Source organism: Furipterus horrens, unplaced genomic scaffold (genome assembly GCF_987537825.1).
Source record: "Furipterus horrens unplaced genomic scaffold, mFurHor1.1.pri manual_scaffold_7, whole genome shotgun sequence".
NCBI classification, from domain to species: Eukaryota; Metazoa; Chordata; class Mammalia; order Chiroptera; family Furipteridae; genus Furipterus; species Furipterus horrens.
The window spans coordinates 56,121,529-56,143,865 of record NW_028327177.1 but is presented as its reverse complement, the minus strand read 5'-3'; the positions used below and the strand labels follow the sequence as shown (position 1 = coordinate 56,143,865).

Here is a 22,337-nt window from a genome sequence, read left to right as displayed (position 1 = left end):
TTTTGAATTAAGCTCCCTGATGAGGCAGAAATCACCTTAGAGCTCATCTGTGACTCAGAGGGTGACACAGAGTTGTGCGTGCCCAGTGGCCAGCAAGTTCAGAAGCCATCAACAGGCTGGGAGCCTTTTTAGCAGCACAAAGTAAGTTCAGAACTAACATTCAGAAAGACAAAGCATCTCATTTATTTCCAAAAAAAAAAAAAAAAAAAAAAAATCCACAAATAATAAGGCTTAAGTTAGGTGAGGAAAAAGAAAAAGTACTTTGATTAGCAAGTAGATAAATCACTATCTACCAAACTGACAACAGCCTAAATGCAAGAAGGTAATTGTTCAAAAGGCATTCCTTATTTCAGCACGAAGACTTCCAAGACAAGAATGGAAAGAATCTAGACAACTATCAAAGGCAGAGAAAAGACATCCACCTCTCATCTCCACGCCTAGATCCCACACAAAGTCCGTCAGGTCTTTATCACATGTCCTTCCAGACACTTTACTCCCTCTTTATATCAGAAGAAAGGGATACCATACATACTGCTTCATAATTTCTTTTTCTATAAACACAGCATGAACATGTTCCTCAAAAAGTAAACAAACATCACCTACTTAATCACAGAATAGTTTTTTATTTTATGAATATACTTTTTAAAACATCTTTAATTTTTTATTTTTGTACTTTCAACAAACATCCTTTTTATGCATTTTTATCCAAATGAAAACAAAAAAAGACTCTGAATAGCCAAAGCAATCCTTACAAAAATAACAAGAGAGATATCACACTCCCTGACTTCATACATACTATACTACAAAGATAAAGAAATCAAAACAGTATGATATTTGCAGAAAAACAGATAAACAGATCTAGAACAGAATTGAGAGCCCAGAAATAAATCTACACATATATGGGCAACGAATCTATGATGAAAGAGCCAAAAACATATAATAGAGAAAGGAGAGTTTCTTCAATAAGTGGAATTGAGATAACTAGAGAAATACATGAAAAAAAAAAAAAAAACTAGCACAGTATATTAACCATACACAAAAATTAACTCAAAATGAATTAAAGACTTGAATGTAAGAGCTGAAACACTGAAATACATAGAAAAGATTGGCATTAGACTTCGGACATCAGTTTCAGTGCGGTTTCTGTGAATTTGACTCCAAAGGCAAGAGAACAAAAACTAAATAACTGGGATTACATCAAACTAAAAAGCTTCTTTCTGCACAGCAATAAAAACCATCAGCAAAACAAAAATGCAACGAACCGAATGGGAGAAGATATTTGCAAATTATATTTCTGATAAAGAGTTAATATCCAAAATATATAAAGAACTCATACAACTCAACAACAACAAAACAAGCAACCTTACTTAAAAATGGGCAGAGAATCTAAATAGACATTTTTCTAAGAAAGACAACAGCCATATGAAAAGATGTTTGACATAGGTAACTAGTTATCAGGGAACTGCAAATCAAAACCACAATGAGAAGCCACCTCACACCTGCTAGAATGGCTGTTATCAAAAAGACATGAAAAAAACACATGTTGGAGAGGATATGGAGAAAAGGGAATACTCGTTCACTACTGGTAGGAATGTAAATTAGTACAGCCATTATGGAAAACAGTATGGAGGTTCATAAAAAATTAGGAATAGAGTTACCATATGATTCGGCAATTTCTCTTTTACATATTCATCTGTCAAATACAAAAATACCAATTTGAAAAGATATATGCACCCTTATGTTCATTTACAGCATTATTCACAATAGCCAAGTTATGAAAACAACCTAAAGGTCCACTGATAGATATACGAGAAAAAGTGTGGTATACTTATATACAACAAAATATTACTCTGCCATAAAAAAAGAAAAACTCTTGCCACTTGTGACAAAATGGATGTATCCTGAGGGTATTATGCTAAGTGAAATAAGTCAAACAGAAATAGACAAAAACCAAAGATTTCACTCATATGTGAAATTAAAACAAACAAAGAAAGAAACAAAACAAAAACTCACAAATACTGACAACAGAATGAGTATTACCAGAGGGTAAGAGGATTAGGAGGAGGGTGAACTGGGTAAAGGGGATCAAATATTTGTGCCCGTATGCTAATGCATGGAAACTAGACTTTTGGCGGTGAGCACACAACAGAATACACAGATAACAAATTCTAATGCAGTACATCTGAAATATACATAATGTTAACCGATGTAGTACCTCAATAAAAAATATTTTTAAATAAAAAGGCAAGCCGCAGAAGAAAAACTATTTGCAATATTTTCAGAAAAGGACTTATATCCAAATTATGTAGAGTACTCTTAGAACTCATTAATAAAAAGACATATAACTAAATTTTCAGATCAGCAAAACATCTTAATGAACACTTCATAAAACAAGAAGCAAGTATGGCTAATAACCACAAGAAAAAAAGATCATTATAAACTGTCACCATGAAAATTCAAATTAAGACCACAGTTGGTTTACATTATAAATCCATAAAAAGGACTAAAAATTACCGACAATACCAGGTGTTGATAAGGATGTGGGATGACTGAAATTATCATGCATTGCTAGTGGAAATGTAAAATGGTGCAACCAGTTTGAAGAAAGTTTGGCAGTTTCTTATAAAGTTTAATATATACTTACCATGTGACACAACAATTCCACTTCTAGGTTTTTACTCAAAAGAAATGAAAACGTATGTCCACAAAAATACTTGGTCACAAATGTTCTTAGCTATTTTATTTCAAATAGCCCCAAACTGGAAACCACCAAGTGTCCATAAACAAACCATGATATGCATGTTCCTAGAATGGAATACTATCTGTGCCATAGTTCAAGTTAGTCTTCATTATCTTCATTAACTAGCTTATGAATTTAACTATCACTTAAACATTGCTCCAAACAAAACTTTTATTGTGACTTTTCAATATTTTCCTTTAAAGCCAACCCAAGAAGTCTAATTCCATAACACAGCCTGAACAGCAGTATTTCCAGACACCATTAGGTGCTCAGAACTACAATCACAAGCACAATCTCCTTAGCCAACTGAGACACGCTTCCAAACTTGAAGGCTCAAATTCTGCAACCAAATCCTATCTAGATGAAAAACACTCAAAGGTAAATGGGTTCCCCTTATTCTTAAAGTAACAGAAACACAAGCCGCTTATCCTAAAATGATAGCTGACCCTCACTTCCCAGGAGATGTGTTTCCTCATCCCCACTTGGCTCCCCCTGGCTCAAAGAAGCCCTGACATCTGAGCCACTTTCCTTCCAGCTCTTCATTGCCACTTCTGAAGAATCTTGGCTCTGTAGGCCTGATCAGACCTAGTGTCTTCCTAGCTTTCTTTCAATCCTGCTGCTACTTATGTGGCTGATCAATGACCAAGCTTTTTAAAATACTACAGAAGCTAATGAATCAACTTGTATTTATTTTTCAAATGTGCATGCATAAGACTGAAATTTAATTTTCTTCATGGAAACAGTATTTTTAAATGTAAGTTACATTTTAGTACCTGTTTCAGAAAAGATTCCAGAGCTGAATGTGCAGCTTTTTTCAATTCTATGTTCGCATGGCTACACCATTTTGACAGCACTTCAAATAAAGAAACGTAGTTGTCCAGAAGGCAGGTGCTAAATTGAGATGCATGCAGGGTAAATAAGCATAAGCCAGCTGCAAATGCAAAAATCATTGTATTTAAAAGAGGACCACAAAAGGCACAACAAAGAACTAAGAAAGCTTCAGCATATATCAAAATTGACATTGTCCATGAAGAGCCAGTATCATCACTACACTATAACGACCTAGGGATCCTGATCAGAGCTCGAATGCCCCCATCCTCCATTTGAATCAAAAGGCCCATGATTTGGCCAATGACTTCCAAAACAAAGTTCAGAAATAGGAGCAAGCCACCTGGATCCTCTAAAATATATTCTAAAGTAATTTTTCTAAATCAAGAACTCTAGATGTGACCAACTCAACCAGAATTTGCGTGCTAAAAATAAAGTCTCCAAAAGCCTCCCTGTAAATAGTTGCATGTGAAACATCAGAGATGTTATTACACTTTCTTTCTCTCGTTCTTTTTGTTAGACAAACAGCTTTATTTCATGTCAGTTCAGGGCATCCAGGCATCAGTCCTAGAGCCACATTTACTTTCATTTGTAGTTTAAGTAAAAGTTTATCAAAGGCATTAATTTAATAACCTGAAATATTCTACCTTATTAAATACAGAATCTTACCTAAGGGCACTGCATACCTCTTCAGATCAATCTATTAAAAAAAAAATTACCATCAATGTTTGACAATCATTAAGTCTCAACTGTAAAAGAATTAGAATATAAATCCCACCTGAGGATGAATTGCCTTTAATGCAAAATCAAAAATCTCCTTTGAAGTCTGGGGCTCTGGGGAAAAAACAAAAAGAAGCCTCTGTTACAAATCCTAATAGTATTTTCTGACAAACCTCACAAACGACTTTACAACTAACAACTTTATTTCAGACAGCTTAACGTCTCTATTAACCCCAACAGTCTCTTGTAAATTCAGCTAGAGAGCTGCACGTAATTACTGCTGCAGTTATTACTTCAGTAGAGTAACAAGAAAATCTAGAATAATAAAGACATAACTTAATATGTCAACTTATCACTTACAAACTGTTAGACAACACTGGGGAACAATTTTTAACATAATTCCTGTTAAATTTGATTTTGCAGCTGTTTTGGACTTAAATAGGCATGTTGATTTCAAAACTGCAGTTCGTTTTCTTCTATCACGTCGTCTTTTCTGTACAGCTTATTTTAATGCGACTACTCTAAGCTGGATCAAGCCTGGATCAAGGGAAGCAATAGTGCTCTCCTATTGGCTGAGAGCAAACCTCCCTCGAGTGAGGAGGGGTGGGGGACGACCTTGGAGATCAGCGACAGGTTCATACTTGTCTAGGCTATTCAGTTATACAGGAGACAGTGTGGTGAGAGGTTGTGTGCTGCTCTATATAGTGAATTAATTCTGAAGTGTAGTCCGAGTTCTTGTCTGTATACAAGGAGTTAGCAGAATTTATTTTTTAATTTACATATGTACTTATTTCCTTTCCTTCAGATCATGTCTGCCTCTGCTATTTCTCGTCATAAGTGCCCAAACAACCCTGATTCGTTTTGTTATATCTGTGGCAGTTTCACCACTCCCAGTCAGAGGACAAACAGTGCATTTGTCAGGCAAGCCTATTTTGCATACTCTAAAGTAAAACTTGGTGATCAAGGTAAGTCTTGGGCCCCTCAAAAGGTGTGCAAGCAGTGTGTCGAGAGTTTATGGATCTGGACGAAAGGAAGACGTGATCAACTGCTACTTGGTATACCTATGGTTTGGTGAGAGCCCAGAGATCATTCAAGTGACTGTTACTTTTGTATAATGAAAACGTCAAGATATAACAAGAAAAATAAATGTAAAATAGAGTATCCTTGTCTACCATCAGCTATATGCCCAGTGCCTCATTCAGATAACATCCCAGTTCCAGTTTTCATTTAACTACCCTCTTTCAAAAAACAGGAGTATGGTGAAGAACTAAGTGACAGCAATAATGTAGATTTTGAAATTGAGATGACTCAGTTCATAAAGGATTTGATCAATATGAATTGAATGATTTGGCATGAGATTTGGGACTATCCAAAAAGGCTTCAGAACTCCTAGCATCAAGACTGCCAAGAAAAACTTCCTTGAAAAAGGAGTGAAGGCATCCTACTTTCGATCAAGAGAACGTGCATTTCTGCAGTACTTTTGAAGTAACGGTGGCTTTGTGTATTGCCATAACATACATGGTTTAATGTAGGAATTTGGAATTCCAATCTAGAATGCAACTGAATGGCAACTGTTCATCAACAGCTCAAAGTGGAGCTTGAGGTGTGTCCTTCTCCACAATGGCAATTTATTTGGTGCAGTCCCAATTGGCCATTCAGTTTGTTTTCATGAGGAATATGAAAACAGAAAGAGGCATTGATCTGTTGCAATATCACAAGCACAATTGGATGATCTGTGTTGACCTTCAAATGGTCTGTTTTCTTCTTGGTCAGCAACACCGATACACCAAGTATCCCTGTTTTCTGTGTATGTGGGACAGCAGAGCTCGTGAGAAGGATTGGGTGGAGTCAAATTGGTCTCCAACATCTGACCTCCAAACATTCTACGTGAGCCACTTGTTGACAGAAAGAACATTATATTCCCACCTGTGCACATAAAACTGGGTCTCGTGAAGCAATATGTTAAAGCTTTGCCAACTGAAGGAGACTGTTTCAAGTACCTCATTTCGGCATTTCTTAGCCTGTTGTTTGAAAAGATAAAGGCCAGTGTGTTTGACGGTTCACAGATTCGGCAGCTCATTAAGAACGTTTCATCGGGACAATATCAGAACTTCAAAAGAATGCTTGGTTGTCATTCAGAAACTTTGTCAAGGCCTTTCTTGGAAATACATGAGCATAGAATTACCAAAATTGCCCAGAAACTCTTGGAGAACTTCAAACTGCCTGGTTGCAACATGAGCATCAAGGTGCATTTACTGCATAACCATCTTGCTTACTTTCCGAAAAACCTTGGTGCAGTCAGTGATGAGCAAGGTGAATGATTCCACCAAGATTTGAGGTCATGGAGGCACTATATCAGGGTAGATGGGATGTACATATGATGGCTGACCATTGTTGGAGCATCAGGCGAGATTGTCCACAGATTGAACACTCTAGGAAATGCTATAAGCATAAATTTTTACCTTAATATGTATGTTTAGTAGCAGAATTTCACTACTTGTACACAATTTGACTGACGGTAACAATATATATGAATAAAATAACTTTAAATAAACAGTATATTCAGGTAATTTTTCTTTTATTTTCCTTTGTATGTACATTTTGTACGATTTTGGGGACAAAGGGAGGGTATCCTGTACCTTGAAAAGTTGACGTGATAGAGAAAAACTGGGGTCATTTTTGGATTCAGATGCCAAAAGTTAGTCAAAAACAAGTGTCAGATCTAACTCAACAAAAATCTGTTTCCCAGTCTCTCAGAGCCTGTTTTCTTATCTGTAAAAGGGGCTCTATATCCTCCTTTTAGAGCGTTTTAGAGGATTAAACAAGGCTAAACACATTGTTCTCTCAATACTCCTAAGCACTTATTCTACACATAGTATATGCCAAATAATTATGGAAACTACAATAATGAAAACATGATCTTTGACCTTGGAAAACTTATTACCTAAAAGGGTCGATAAAACTGATAACCAACTATAATTAGAGGCTCTTACCCTGGCCTGATAGACATCACAACTACTTCCATAATCGTCTCCCACCAGTACTCACTGCAGCTATCCAGAAATCATCCTTTATGCATTACCATGTTATCTGCTCTTGTAAGAGTGAACTGCCAATAGTAGAGATTCAAGATTTGTTTGTTTTGATTGCCAGGACTGCTATATTTGAAAACATGACCCAGATGTGATAGAGGATGAAGGACTTAACATAAGAGACATAAGCATGTTTGGAGGATACTGCCATGAAAAATACAAAAAAGCTACTTTGGCATTCAAGACAAGGAAAGATTTCTGGCTGTCGAGTATTTAAGACAGGCTTTATAGACAGAGTAGCACCTGAGCTAGGCCTAAAAGTATAGGTACTAGTTGGGGAAAAGGTCATTTAATAGAAAATGACAGTGCGAACACAGATGTGCAGACACAGGGCACACTTGTCAGAGAAGTTGGTCTGGAATGAGTGAACTTTGTGAACACAGTGAAGCCCAGAGATCTAGGGCCCACGTGCTCCTAAATATATAAAGAACTTCTGAAATATATAAAGGTTCTTCTGAATTGGTGTTTCAGGATTCTTCATGCCTTCTCCCAGGCTCAGCCTCCCACAGTCCATTCTCCTGTGTCCACCCTCCTTTCTAATGGACCACATCCTCTACAAGCATGCTCCAGTGCAGCTGCCCTTGTTGAGCTGAACACACTGCCACATCTCTTTGTATTCAGACCCCTCCAAGAGCAAGGCAGTACCACACTCCATCCTTCAGACTCTCTCCTTATATCCTTGGCTTAGTCTCTCTGCACTTGCTCTCTAGCTAATCTTGCTCTCACTCATAGCTTTACATATTATCTCCATGCTGAAGAACCAAATTTTTATCTTGAAGTCTAATTCTCCTGCAAGTTCCAGTCTTACATATGTAACTGTGTTGCAGGAAGACAGATCTCTGGGTAGGGGCATTCTCATGCCCCACCACCCAGGTGGCATCCCGTGACTCAGGAGAGGATGAGCAACTCTCGTCTCCGCCTTCGGCTTTAGGCTGTCGAGGCCACTGAGTCGTGGAATCCTGGGTAAAACAGGTTCTGTTGTGTACTCCATCTGCTTCCTTGTTAATGAAGTCTTGATATGGAGCTGGCCTTGAGGATTAGTGGATCTGCCTTGCTTCCTTGATAGGTGCTAGCTAAACCAGGAGTTACCCTGGCCGTATTTTACATATTAATGACACTGTAAGAATTCTTTCACTTGTAAAATTCTCCTGTTGTTGGCTGGAATGTCACACCCCCCCGTTCTATTTTTAGTAACTTTTGAAACCCTAATAAAAAGAGGATGAGGCTTCCTGCTCTCTGCTGATGGTCTGAGCCAGCCACAGCCCTCCGTTCGTTACTGGCCAATAATCCTGCCTGCCAGATTTATTTCAGCGTCCGAAATCACAACCAACGCAACAAAACTGCACAGTAAATATCTAAGCTTCGATGTTCCATAGGTTCCAGGTTTCTGCCTGAGATCTAGTCCTCTTCTATCCCACCCTGCTTAAAAATCAGTGCAGGGACTTCAGTTGCTCATTCCCACACTCAAGGGCAAAGTCTCTCAATCCTACACTAATACATCTCTCACATCCAACAGCAGTCCACCAAACTGCTACAAAATACCAATTGGCCTATACCCATTCCTTATTTTCAATTTTTATTTTTTTTATTGCTTTTCTGTTACAGTTGTCCCATTTTTCCCGCATTTCTCTCCCCTGCCCCACCCACTTTACCCCTCTCCTATAGTTAATCCCCACCCTGTTGTCCATATCCATAGGTCATTTATACTAGTTGATTGACTGGACCCTCCCTCTTCTTCTGCCCCCCTTTTCCCCCTACCTCTCCCCTCTGGTCATTGTCAGTCTGTTCCTTGTTTACATGCCTCTGTTACTGTCTTGCTCATTTGTTTGTTTTGTTCATTAGGTTCCTGTATTAGGTGAGATCATATGGTATTTGTCTTTAACCGCCTGGCTTATTTCACTAAGCATAATACTCTCTAGTCCAATCCATGTTGTCACAAATGGTAGGACCTCCTTTCTGCTGCATAGCATTCCATTGTGTAAATGTACCAGTTTCTTGACCCACTCATTTACTGATGGGCACTTAGGCTGCTTCCAGCACTTGGCTATTGTAAATAGTGCTGCTACAAAAATAGGGGTGCACAGTTCTTTTGAATTGGTGTTTCAGGATTCTTTGGGTGTAATCCTAGCAGTGGAATCGCTGGATCAAAAGGCAATTCCACTTTTAGTTTTCTGAGGAAATCCTATACTGTTTTCCACAGTGGCTACACCAGTCTGCGTTCCCACCAACAGTGCAAAAGGGTTCCCTTTTCTCCAAATCCTCACCAACACTTGTTGTTTGTTGATTTCTTAATAATAACCTTTCTGATCAGTGTGAGGTGATATCTCATTGTGGTTTTAATTGGCATCTCTCTGGTGGCTAGTGATGTTGACCATTCTTTCATGTGCCTATGGGCCCTCTGTATGTCCTCCTTGGAGAAGTGTTCGTTCAGGTCGTGTTCGTTCAGGTCCTTTGCCCATTTTTAATTGGATTGTCTGTCTTCTTGGTGCTTAGTCATATAAGTTCTTTATATATTTTGGAGATCAAACCCTTGTCTGAGGTATTGTTGGCAAATATGTTTTCCCATACTGTTGGTTCCCTTTTCATCTTGCTGATGTTTTCTTTTGCTGAGCAGAAACTTTTTGGTTTGATGTAGGCCCATCTGTTTATTCTTTCATTTCCCTTGCCCTAAGAGATACATCAGTGAAAATATTGCTATGTAGGATAACTGAAATTTTACTGTCTATGTTTTCCTCTATGACTTTTATGGTGTCATGGCTTACATTTAAGTCTTTTATGCACCTTGAGTTTATTTTATTATGGTGTATGGTATAAACTGGTGGTCTAGTTTCATTTTTTTGCATACCCCTGTCCAGCTCTCCCAACACCATTTGTGGAAAAAGCTATTTTCACTCCATTTTATGCTCCTTCCCCCTTTGTCAAATACTAATTTACCATAGAGACCTGGGTTTATTTCTGAGCTCTCTATTGTGTTCCCAAAAAATAAAAAATTTAAAAAATTTCTCTTGTGATTTCTCCTTTGGCCCACGAATTATTTAGAAGTGTGTTATTTAATTTCTAAATATTTAGAATTTATCTTGATATCTCATCATTTGTTTCTAATTCTATTTCACTGAGGTTGCAGAACCTACTCTGTATAATTTTCAGTCTTTTGAAATTTATGGAGTTGTTTTATGGTCAAATATATGGTCTAGACCAGTAAAAACATTATTTGAAAATAATTGTTGACTGTAATGTTTTAGAAATATCAATTATGGTAAGGTGGTTGGTAAGAATTCTTCATGGTTGTAAGCAGGGGGTGTGAATGAAAGGAAGATGCAGAGGGAGGGAATAACAAATATATGGAACCTTCAGAAGAAAACATTCACCCTTTGAAAAAATATGTAATATAAAACTAGGCAAAAACAAAACAAAACCCAAGTAAAACTAATATTAAGAGAAATAAAAGACATCTTGAAGAAAAATAAAGGCATACATCAAGTTCCTGGATCAAAAACTACTGTTAGATTTCCATATCCCAGACTTACCTATGGTTCTCCACCTTCTCAGGTAACCAAAGATTGTTTTCTGTTGACATATTTTATCTTTCTTATTTTACCATGATTTCTTTTTCTTTCAAGTTTAAAATTCTTCAGTTAAAATTTAATTTATTGGTTTTTCTCCATTTAGAATTCATTTTAAAAGCCAAAAAAATATATTTAAAGTTTATAGATTTTTTTAAGTATCAGGAAGGATATCTCAGCTGTAGAAGTTCCCTCTAAGGAGCAAGGGATCCCAGCCCCACACCAGCTACCCATCCCAGGGCACCAGCACAAGAAAGATAAGCCCACATAACTTCCAGCTGTGAAAACTAGTGGCTGAGTGAGACATAAAGCTAAAGTATCTCAGGCATTACTTTTCTCTTTGCCATTATTTACTTATTTATTTTTAGAGAGAGGGAGAGAGAGGGAGGAAGAGAGGGAGGAAAACATTGATATGTGAGAGAAACATCAATTGGTTGCCTCTTCTATGCCTCCAACCTGGAACCTGGCCACAACCCAGGCATGTGCCCTGATCAGGAATCAAACCAGCGACCTTTCAGTTTGCAGGACGACGTTCAACCCACTAAGCCATACCAGTCAGGGTGGCATTACTCTTAGAGGGCCCATTACTCTCAAAGGGCTCATGCATGGACTCATTCTAAGCTCCAGAGCTGGAGCAGCAGCTTGTAAAGCATGACGGACATGTGGGGAGGAAATAAATTGTGGCTGCAGAGTGAGGGCTGACGGGGCAGCTATTCCCCAGATAGAAGCACTGGCAGAAGCCATTATTCCTTCACTGAGCCCTCCCATACCTAAGTCTCCATCAACTTAGCTAACATTGTTCACCCACCTTGATGATTCAGAGACCTGCCCCACCCAACTTGTGGGCCTACCTAAGGCTTTCCCATATTTCTTGGCTCATACTGTGGACTTTTCTAAAATATCCCAAAGCTTTACAAACCCCAAACAAGCAACATCTACGCTCAGCCTGCCACACATCTCTTGCTAAGTAACCCCAAGCCTTACACTAGAGGCACTAGCCTCAGTTCACAGCATAACTTCATCCAGACCTCTCCAACCATAGCAGAAGTGGCAACCATCTGCAGATCACTTTGTAGCTCAAACCAGGTGGTCCCAGGTAGAGCAAAGACAGAGGCTGACCTTGACCTGCACCACAGCCCCTTTTCACAAGAGGCCCAGAACCAACATATCCAGTGATCACTTCAGACCACACCAGAGCACACCCAACTGCCTCCAGAAACAACACACCGAAAGGGGGCAGATTCGGCAGGCCCCAAAGCCTTGCTGATGCAAATCCTGCTCTGTGGGGTCAGCCCTTGCACAACATCTCCTCCACCATAGTCACAGCCAGTCCTCAGCCAATCAGCCTGAAGGTCAATCCCTCCCACTTAGGTTCCACAGAAACCAAGACTCAATTGCAACAGGAGGGTGCACACAAGACACACCTGAAGCACTAATCTCAAGTAACTACGGAGACTGAGCCCCCCAGGACACCTACTAAATAAGGCCAATCTACAAAGACTAGGAGATAGCAGATCTACATAGGATGGCAGTCAAAATGAGGAGACAAAGAAATTTGTCCTAAATGAAAGATCAGAACAAAACTCCAGAAAAAGAACTAAATAAAATAGAGACAAGCAGCCCTGGCTGGTGTGGCTCAGAGGACTGAACACCAACCCATGATCCAAAGGGTCGCCAGATCAAATCCCAGTTAGGGCACATGCCAGGGTTGCAGGCCAAGTCCCGCCTTGAGGGCGTGCAAGAGACAACCACACATTGATGTTTCTTTCCCTCTCCCCCGGCTTTCCCCTCTCTCTAAAAATAAATAAATAAAATATTCTAGAAAAAAAGAGACAAGCAATTTACCACAAGCAGCGTTCAAAACTTTTTCTAAGTATGTGTAATGAACTCAAAGAGAACTTTAACAGATTAAAAAAAAAACACACACACAAAAAGAAGTAAATACAAAACATAAATAAAATAAAAAATTAAGAATATATTAGATGGTATAGATGATGGAACCAGAGATCTGGAAGACAAGGTAGCAGAAAATTCCCAATCAGAACAGCAAAAAAGAAATAGAATTTTTTAAAAATGAAGGTAGTTTAAGAGTCCTCTTGGAAAACATCAAGCATAACAACTTTGGAATCACAAAGATACCAGAAGGAGAAAAGAGTGCACAAGGAATTAAAAACCTATTTGAAGAAATAATGACAGAAAACTTCCCTAACCTAGGAAGCACAGAGAGTCCCAAACAAAATGAACCCAAAGAGGCCCAAACCAAGACACATCATAATTAAACACCAAAGGATAAAGACAAAAAGAATCTTAAGAACAGCAAAAGAAATACAGTTAGTTAACTACAAGGGAGCTGCCATAAGAATGTCAGCTGATTTCTCAACAGAAGCTTTGTAGGCCAGAGAGATTGGCACATATATTCAAAGTAATGATGAAAAGCAAAGACCTACAACCAAGTTTGCTGTACTTGGAGCAAACCTATCGTTTAGAATCTAAGCATAGGTAAACAGCTTCCCAGACAAGAAAAAGCTAAAGGAGTTCATCACCACCAAACTAGTAGTATAAGAAATATTAAAGGGATATCTTTAAGAAGGAGGGGAAAAAAGATAAAAATTTAAAGAATAAAGGGGCAACAACTACACGCCTATCAATAAATCCTTTAATACACATGGATTAAATGCTCATATCAAAAGACACAGAGTGGCTGAATGGATGAGAAAAAGCAATACCCATACATATGCTGCCTCGAAGAGACCCACTTCCATATTAAGACACACACAGACTGAAAGTAAAGGGATGGAAATAAATGTCATGCAAATAGAAATTAAAAAAGCTGTGGTAAGCAATACTTATATCAGACTAAATAGACTTTAAAACAAGGGCTATAACAAGAGACAAAGAAGGGCCCAACAATTTCACTTTTGAGTATTTATCTGAAGAAACTCAGAACACTAATTCGAAAAGACATATGCATCACTATTTTCATTGTAGCATTATTTACAGTAGCCAAGATATAGAAGTAACCTAGTGTCCACTGATAGACAAATGGGTAAAAAAGAGATGGTACGTATACCCAATGGAATATTTCTCAGCCATAAAAAAATGAAATCATGCTTCTGCAACAACATGGATGAAGCTAGAGGGTATTATGTTAAGTAAAATAAATCAGACCAAGCCTATATGGGGAATTAGAGAAACAAAATAAACAAGTAGCAGAAATTCATAGATACAGAGAAAATTTTGATGGGTGCCAGATGGAAGGGGAGTTAGGGGGAACCAGTCTAAAAGGGGAAGGGATTAAGATGTGCAAATTGCCATTATAAAAATAGTCACAGGAATGTAAAGTACAGCACAGGGAATATAGTCAATATTGTAATAACTATGTATGGTATCAGATGGGTACCAGACTTATTGAGGCAATCACTTTGTAAGTTATTATAAATGTCTAATCACTACATTGTACACCTGAAACTAGTATAATATTATGTCAACTGTAACTGAATAACAAAAAATTATCTAAAAACAAAATTAATTTCATAATGCTTATAATGCTATCATCATAGCTAGATTATCTCTAAACCTTTAATTTTGAGATACTTTAGTATAAGGTAATTGATAGATTTGAAGAAAAGTATATTAAACAGAATTTTATATTAATAAGCAAGGATCTGCATCCTAAGAATTAGAAAATGATGATGAAAAAAATCAAAGCAGAACTAAACAAATGGGGGATATATTGTGTTCATGGATTAAAAAACTCAACACAGTAGAGATGTCAATTATCTCCAAATTAATGTACAAGTTTAATGCAATGACTATAAAAACCCAAGCAGTTTTTTCATAAATACCAACTTACTCTAAAATTGACATGAAAAAACAAAGGCCAATATTACTAAAATGACGCTGAAAAATAATAAAATGGGAGAACTTATCTGTACTGGACATTAAAGCTTTCTATATAGTTAATATCAAAAAGACAGCGTGGTGTTCACAGGGGCATAAATACATAATACATCAAAGGAACAAAATAGAAATCAGAAACAGACCTACACAAAGGCACAAAAATAATTTAACAGTGATTTGGCAATGATTTCATGGATGATGCCCAAAGTATAGGCAACAGAAGAAAAAAATAGATAAACTGGACTTTAAACTGAAGAATTTTTGTGCCTCAAATGACACAGTCAACAGAGTGAGAAGGTAGACAACCCACAGAACGGGACAGCAATTTTCAACCATTTCATCTCACAACAGACATAAACTAATTACTAAAATACTGCAACACACCAAAAAAGATACTGTATTTTTTGCCAATATGACAGAAAACAATAAACATAATTTTGATTTATTCACACTGGACAACTATTGTTATATTGGCTATTAACATTTTTTATGGGTTGGCCAAAATGTTTGTTCAGTTTTTTCCATAAAATAAAAGACAATATAATATATTGATTAGGATATTTTAAGTATATTGGCTATCTCCCACATGGTATAACGTTGACTTTCTCAATTAATGTCTTGATTTGACCGCTATCAACTCTAACTGATCTACTCAATTGTGGAGCATCATTCAGCAAGAAATCTCCAGCATGAAACTTCGAATACCACATCTGACATGTTTGATAAATCACAACACCGTCTCCATACACTGCACAAATCTTTTTTTACATTTCAGTTGTGTTTTTACCTTCCTGAAATAATAAAGCATAACATGCTGAATATGTTGCTTATTTTCTTCCATCTTCAATATTAAAACTGCTACACAAAAATTCACCAATTTTGGTAAGTTTCTTAAATGCACACTGATATGAAAGCTGTCATAATTCAATCTAACACAATTTTTTCAAATGAAGTTAAAGACAACTAAACGCTACTAAAGCCATCTTACGGATAAAACCAAACAAACGTTTTTGACCAACCTATAAAAACAATCTACAGAAACAGAGATCAGTGCCCCTTACTTAATAGTTAAGTATTGAGTGTTTTAAAAATTCTTGCAGTATACCAGTATGCCATGGCACAATCATTGAAAATCACTAGAATGGGAGAAAGTAATTGCAAATCATGTATCTGATAAGGCACTGATATCCAGAATATATACAGAACTCCTACAACTCAACAACAAAAGTCAAACAATCCAATTGAAAAAAAAGGCAAAGTACTTGAACAGACATTCCTCCAAATAAAATAAATAAATAGTCAATAAGCACATTAAAAAAAACTTAAAACTAGTCATAACAGAAATGCAAAACTCCACTTCACACCCATTAGTGTGGCTATTATAAAAAAAGCAGTAAATAACAAGCATTGGTGAGGATGTGGAGAAATTGGAACTCTTCTCCATTGCTGGTGTGTATATACAGTAGTGCAGCTGCTATGGAAAATAGTATGACAATTCCGCAAAAAATTAAATACGGAATGACCAAATGATCCAGCAATCCAAACTTGTGCATATGTACCCCCAAATTGAAAGTAGGACTCCAATAGAATCTGCATACTCATTTTCCAGCAGCATTATTAAAAAGTGTCCTCTGATATATAAATGGATAAACAAAAGGTAGTATACTCATAAAATTTAATATTATTCAGCATAAGAATTTAATATTATTCAGCATGACATACATACAACCTTGAGGACATTATGCTAAGTGAATAAGCCAGCCACAAAAAGTTACATCCTATGAGTCCATTTATATAACCTTGAAATAACAAAATTCAAGATGGAGATGGATCAGTTGTGGCTACAGTATGAGGAAGGAGAAACAGGGGTGACTGTTACTATAAAAGGTTAGCAGGAAGGATCCTTATAGTGATGGGGCTGTTTAACATCTTGACTGTGGGGGTGCCTACACAAATCTACAAAGGATAAAACTGCACAGAACTAAGTACAGACACACAAATGTGTGCATGTAAAACTAGTGAAATCTGAATAAGGCTGGCTGTGCTATTAATGTACTACATCACTAGCTGAAACTGGGTGAAGAACATATGGAATCTCTATTATTTTTCACAACTGCATGTGAATCAGAAATTGGTTTAAAAGTTCAAAGATAAATGTGCAATTTATTTTGGACCTATAATTTTTGAATTAACAAAGAAAATCAAGGGAAGTCAAGCAATACCTTCTTCCATGGATTTAGTGAAGTTACACATAAGTGATGACAGTCCCTTCAGACAGCCTGCCACAACAGGTAGTTTGGGCTCTCTTACTGTTGATGTCATCTAAAAGGAAAGTTTTAAGAAGATACCATTAAAATAGAAAATACAACCAAATGTATGGAAGCAGAATATCATAAAGTTTACATACCTGGGTCTTAAGCTCACCCAGAAAAGCCCGGAACAGTTTTTCCGAATTATTTATCATATCACTAGGATGAACTTCCCCTAATACTCCTAGGAGCTCATATATCTTTTCTAAAACTGAAAAATAAGTTTTAAATAAATAAAGGCCTAAAGTAACATTTAAATAAGTTGAATAAACAAATACATATAAAAAAGAAAATAAGAGGATGTTTAGTTCAAAAGTAACAATAAAACATATAAAATATCTAGTTTTATGTACTAGAATCATTCATGATAAGTTTCACACAAATCTAGTATTATAAACTAAATTACATTTGACATGATGTGAGATTTATACTTAAAGAAATCATGTTGTAAAGATAAAAATTTTTATAAACGGAAGTCTTCAGATTGTTTTTGACATATACATAAATACCTTGGTAGAGACAAACCTAAGTTTTACACTAATAATTTTTAATGTAAACTTGTTAAAATAGTTTTTAAATAACATTTAAATACAACTCACCTGTATCTGGTATTTTTGTTTTCAATGCAAGTTCTCCATAGAATTTGATAAATAATTCCCCAACTCTAAATTCATCCATGAGTCTAGAACTTCTCAAAGTCTGAAGTAACTAAAAGAGCATTAATAGGTATCAACTACCTAATTAAGTCCATATACAGCAGTTTCAGAATTATGTGTCTCTGTGGGATTTATTTTTGGTCTCTCAGGACTCATATTAGCCAGATTATTTGAGAGGCAGAGGTTAAGGTGAGTGTTGGAAGAGCAGAAGAGGGTTTCAAAGGGGAAGAAGGTATAAACTTAATTTTACTTTCCCAAGAAACCAGTAACATGACTAGAACCATTCTCTTGGAGGCACTTAAGAACCAATAAGACACAAAGGAATTCTAAAATAGAGATGCAGAAAGCAAGATCCATCTAAGAGAGAGATATAGGTGACAATCTCAATGATCACTTAAATACAACATACAGATCCATTCTCATGGTAAGGTTTTAGGGAAAAACTTAGAAACATCATGAGGTGAATTCTGACAATTCTTAGTAACTTTAAAAGCAGGGGGAATGAGAGCAGTGGAGAAGCAGTAAATTTCTTAGGAATTTTTCCCCTTCATTCCCCTGAAACACCCCAAATACTTCCTCTGCTAGCCAGTAGAGTCTGAGAACAAAATGCCAAGATACTGTTGGATGATGACCACAAAATGTGCACCTTATTCACATATCAATGTGATTTGAGCCTATCCTCCAATATCTCCCACCCAAAACTCCAATTTTCAGTTTTTTTAAGTTATGTTTAATATAAAATACATGTATTTACAAATATAAAGTTACCTTAATAAGAAGGTCTAGGGCTGGAATTTTACATTTAGCAGCTTTATCTTTTGTATAAACACTGGTACAAGTATTCTAGGTTTTAAAAGGAGACACACCAAAAAATCAGTAAGATCTAAAACTACATCTCTGAGAGAAGCAATACCAATTTATGACATAACAAAATTTAATATTTAGCTGTTAAAGTAATATTAAAGTATATAAGTATACCGATTAAAAATTACTGTAAACATATTGATGCAATATGCAATGGTAATAATATCAACAGTAACAAACAAACAAAAAACACAAAGTAAATGGAGGCCTCAACAGGATTAAAAAAAAAGAAAGAAAAGAAGTAAAAGTTATTCCTCCGTATATACTTCCCACAGCACTTCTTGCCATAAATCAAAAAGAAAGTACAAAGAACAAAAAAGATAACTAGAGCAATTCAGAAAAGAATGGCTGGAACTCTATGGGAAATAGTGTAATGAAAGAAGCAGGAGCTTTGGATGGAGGCAACCTGGCTCCAAGACGGGTGGGTTTCTTAACTTCTAAATCTGACTTATGAAACTAGAGAGATGAAGAATACCTAGGAGAGATCTGGTAAAAATTAAATGACAAGCTGTATATTAAAGAACTTTGTAAACTATGAAGTACTCTACAAATGTTACTACTACCCTTGAGACAATGTTCTTGAATATTAAGATTCCCCCCTGGCTGGTGTGGCTCAGGGCACTGAGTGCTGTCCTGTGAACCAAGGGGTCGCCAGTTCGATTCCTAGTCAGAGCACATACCTGGGTTGCAGATCAGGTCCCCAGTTCGGGGCATGTGAGAGGCAACCACACTTTGATGTTTCTTTCCCTCTCTTTCTCCCACCCTTCCCCTCTCTCTAAAAGTAAATAAATAAGTTCTTTTAAAAATAAATAAATATTAAGATTCCAATCAGAAAGATTAAAAGTCAAAAGAGAATAAAATCAAAACCTATTTTTAAAGATTACTATTAAAAACATTTTATATATTAGAGCTACTTGTAACATAACTTTATAAATTACCTCAAACTGAATATATACTTCTTCATCAACACTTAACATCAAAAACTAGAAGCAAATTTAGGACCCATAAAAACAACTTACCTCAAGATCTGGCACTTGTTGAAAGTATAAATAAGTTCAGGAAAAAGCAACTTAATTTATGATTACCAGTTCCACAGTAAGTTATGAGGAAACTTTGGGGAAGGCAGGTTGAAAGAAAATGGGAGGCACAAACAGGCAAACTTTTCAGACTGTTGTCAAAGAGAACACAGGAACTATAGGAAATATGAATCCCACCCTTAGGGAGAAGTCTTTAAAATTATTTTTTAAAGTGTTCTAAAATCTCCCCACAATTCAAAAACCTAACTTATTATGACTTCTTATAAAAGGCATTATTGAGCCTATGTGCAAAAAGTTACCAAACTAGTTATAAAAGTTATCAAAATAGTTTTTGGCATGTGCCTTTGCTTATTAAATCTAAAATCTAAAATCTAACACAAACAAGCAGAAATAAGTTCCCCAAAGAGAAAGGCAGGAATAAAATAAAAATCCAAGTTTAACTTACACCATAAATTAAAATGAATGTTGATATATAGTGAGATATGTTTTTTCCTCCTTACCTTAATATCAAGAGAATAAGGTGTGATCCTTTGGCCAATTTTTTCTAAGAAAATACATAAAAATTTTAGGACTTCTTCTCGACAATCACGAAACTATAATAAAAGAGATACATATTGTAGTAAATACAGGTAAGAATAAGAGTCACTCCAACATAAAGGAATAAACAAGAACAAAATGAAAATTTTCAACTTACTTCACCAATGCTAAGTGATTTCCGAACAAATACAAGCAAACCGAAATCTTTGTTAAAAACTAAGGAAGCGTGTAACGCTGTACAAAAAAAAAAAAAAAAGTTAGAGCTACCAAGGACCACTCCATAAACCCATCCTATAAGGATTCCGTGTTTCTCAGTTCAGCCTTTAAGTGTGGATAAGGTAACCTAAGGCTGCTATAGTTAGACAAGAAAAACAGGAAATTCTAGATGATGTTCCACAGGGATGCAGGGGAATGTCACACCCGTAAATCCGCTAACTTTACAAGGCAAGTAGAATGAAGGTTGTTAATCAACTGACTTTAAAATGGGGAGATATCCTGGATTACCCAGTGGGTTCAATGTAATCACCTAAGTAAGCCCTTGCCAGTGGAGGGAGGAAGATGAGACAGGGGAAGACAAGTGAGCAGGAGAGACTCCAAGCTCTCTGAGTTACTTGACACCCTATTACCGCTGGCTTTGAAGATGAAGGATGGGGGCCTGTGAGAGAAAAAATGTGCGTGGCTTTTAGAAGCAAGGAATGTCAGCAAGAAAAAAGGTACCTCAGTCCTACAACTACAAAGACCGGAATTTTGCTAAAAATCTGAATGTAAAAGAAAATGAATTCTCCCCAAAAGCCTGCTTGATACCTTGGTTTTAGCTTGGTGAGACCTGTGCTGGCTTCTGATTACAAAACTGTAATTATTAACAAACCTGTGTTATTTTAAACCACTAAATCAAACAGCAGCAATAGAAAACTAATACACTCCTCTATCTCAAGGGAAAGGACATACACTGAATAGTCAGAGTAAACTTGGAATTGCATTACAAACAAGTTACTAAATGTACAACAAAGAATTCTTAGAAACCCTGAGGCTATAAAGTTATTTACACGATTCTGTTAGTTTCTAAGTTTTTCCCCATTAATATATTCTTGACAATATGTAGGTATTAAGTACCATCTTGTTTAAGATATTGTTTACATTATTTCTGTGCTATATTCAGCAACGACGTCTTAGGAAGAAAACCTCACCTATCTTTTAATTAAGAGGATATACAATGGAGAAGTTCTGCATATTTTTGTTTTTAAAAAGGAATATCGTAGTTTTCAAGCAGTGATCTATTTTTAAAGTACTAAAAGAGGAGATTTTACTACAAAATTTCTCATCCAGGCACTGCTAAAGTTAAAAGAACAGCATTCCTTTTCAGTTGTATTTCTGCAATACTTCTCTAAAGTAAGAACAGGAAATGTAAGGGTTTGGAAACTGATGAATTTAGGCTAGATTAAGGTGAAAGAAAATACTTTCCTCTCGTTCTTACTCCCCATTTTGGATAGCTATGTTTGACAAGTTTAGGGCATTTTCACCAACTTCAGTTTTACAGTATCTGTCCTCTAGTGTTAAAAAAAAAAAAAGCAGTATGATAAATCACTTTTATAAACAGCCACAGAAATTATAACGACCCACGATAAAAAATATCTGGACTTCAAAACACTGGGAGAAACGTTGGACTGAAACTCTGGCCCAACTCATAAACCCGGAAACGCGCACACACCTCGGCGCCGTGGCAGCGCGACCCGGCCGGTTCTTACCCACCCAGCACTGCGGGGCTAGTGCTCAGCACGCACTCCTGCCCCAGGCCCCGAATCAGCTGATGACTGGCCACCGCAGCGCTGCAACAGTCCGCAGTGGACAAAGACTCCTGCAGCTGCAGCAGGTAGCCCTGCACGCCAGTCCTAGAGTCAGCCATGAGGCCCCAGCATAAACCAAGGGAGCGCGCCCACCTGGCCCGGGCCGGAAATGTCGTGAAGCACGGAGGTGGGGCTCGCCGGTGCGGGGGCGGGGTTCGCGGCGGCGCAGGCGGTGGCAAGGCCATCGCGGGAAGGCCTTCCGTGTAAGAATAGCTCGCTTAGACGTGAACTAAGATTTATGTCGTAA

General features: G+C 37.0%; 1 protein-coding gene across 1 annotated transcript in view; it reads right to left on the bottom strand.

Moving 5' to 3' along the window:
• Positions 1–22,165, bottom strand: part of PRKDC (protein kinase, DNA-activated, catalytic subunit) — a 198,583-nt gene extending 176,418 nt beyond the window's left edge. The window contains exons 1-10 of the mRNA XM_090283716.1: positions 21,996–22,165; positions 20,404–20,480; positions 20,210–20,302; positions 18,577–18,651; positions 17,752–17,860; positions 17,251–17,363; positions 17,066–17,165; positions 4,347–4,402; positions 4,238–4,268; positions 3,514–3,671 (exon numbers count right to left, since the gene is read on the bottom strand). Coding sequence (XP_090139842.1) covers positions 3,514–3,671; positions 4,238–4,268; positions 4,347–4,402; positions 17,066–17,165; positions 17,251–17,363; positions 17,752–17,860; positions 18,577–18,651; positions 20,210–20,302; positions 20,404–20,480; positions 21,996–22,149 — 966 coding nt within the window. The 5' untranslated portion in view covers positions 22,150–22,165. The remainder of the gene's footprint in view (positions 1–3,513; positions 3,672–4,237; positions 4,269–4,346; positions 4,403–17,065; positions 17,166–17,250; positions 17,364–17,751; positions 17,861–18,576; positions 18,652–20,209; positions 20,303–20,403; positions 20,481–21,995) is intronic.
• Positions 22,166–22,337: the final 172 nt, after the last annotated feature.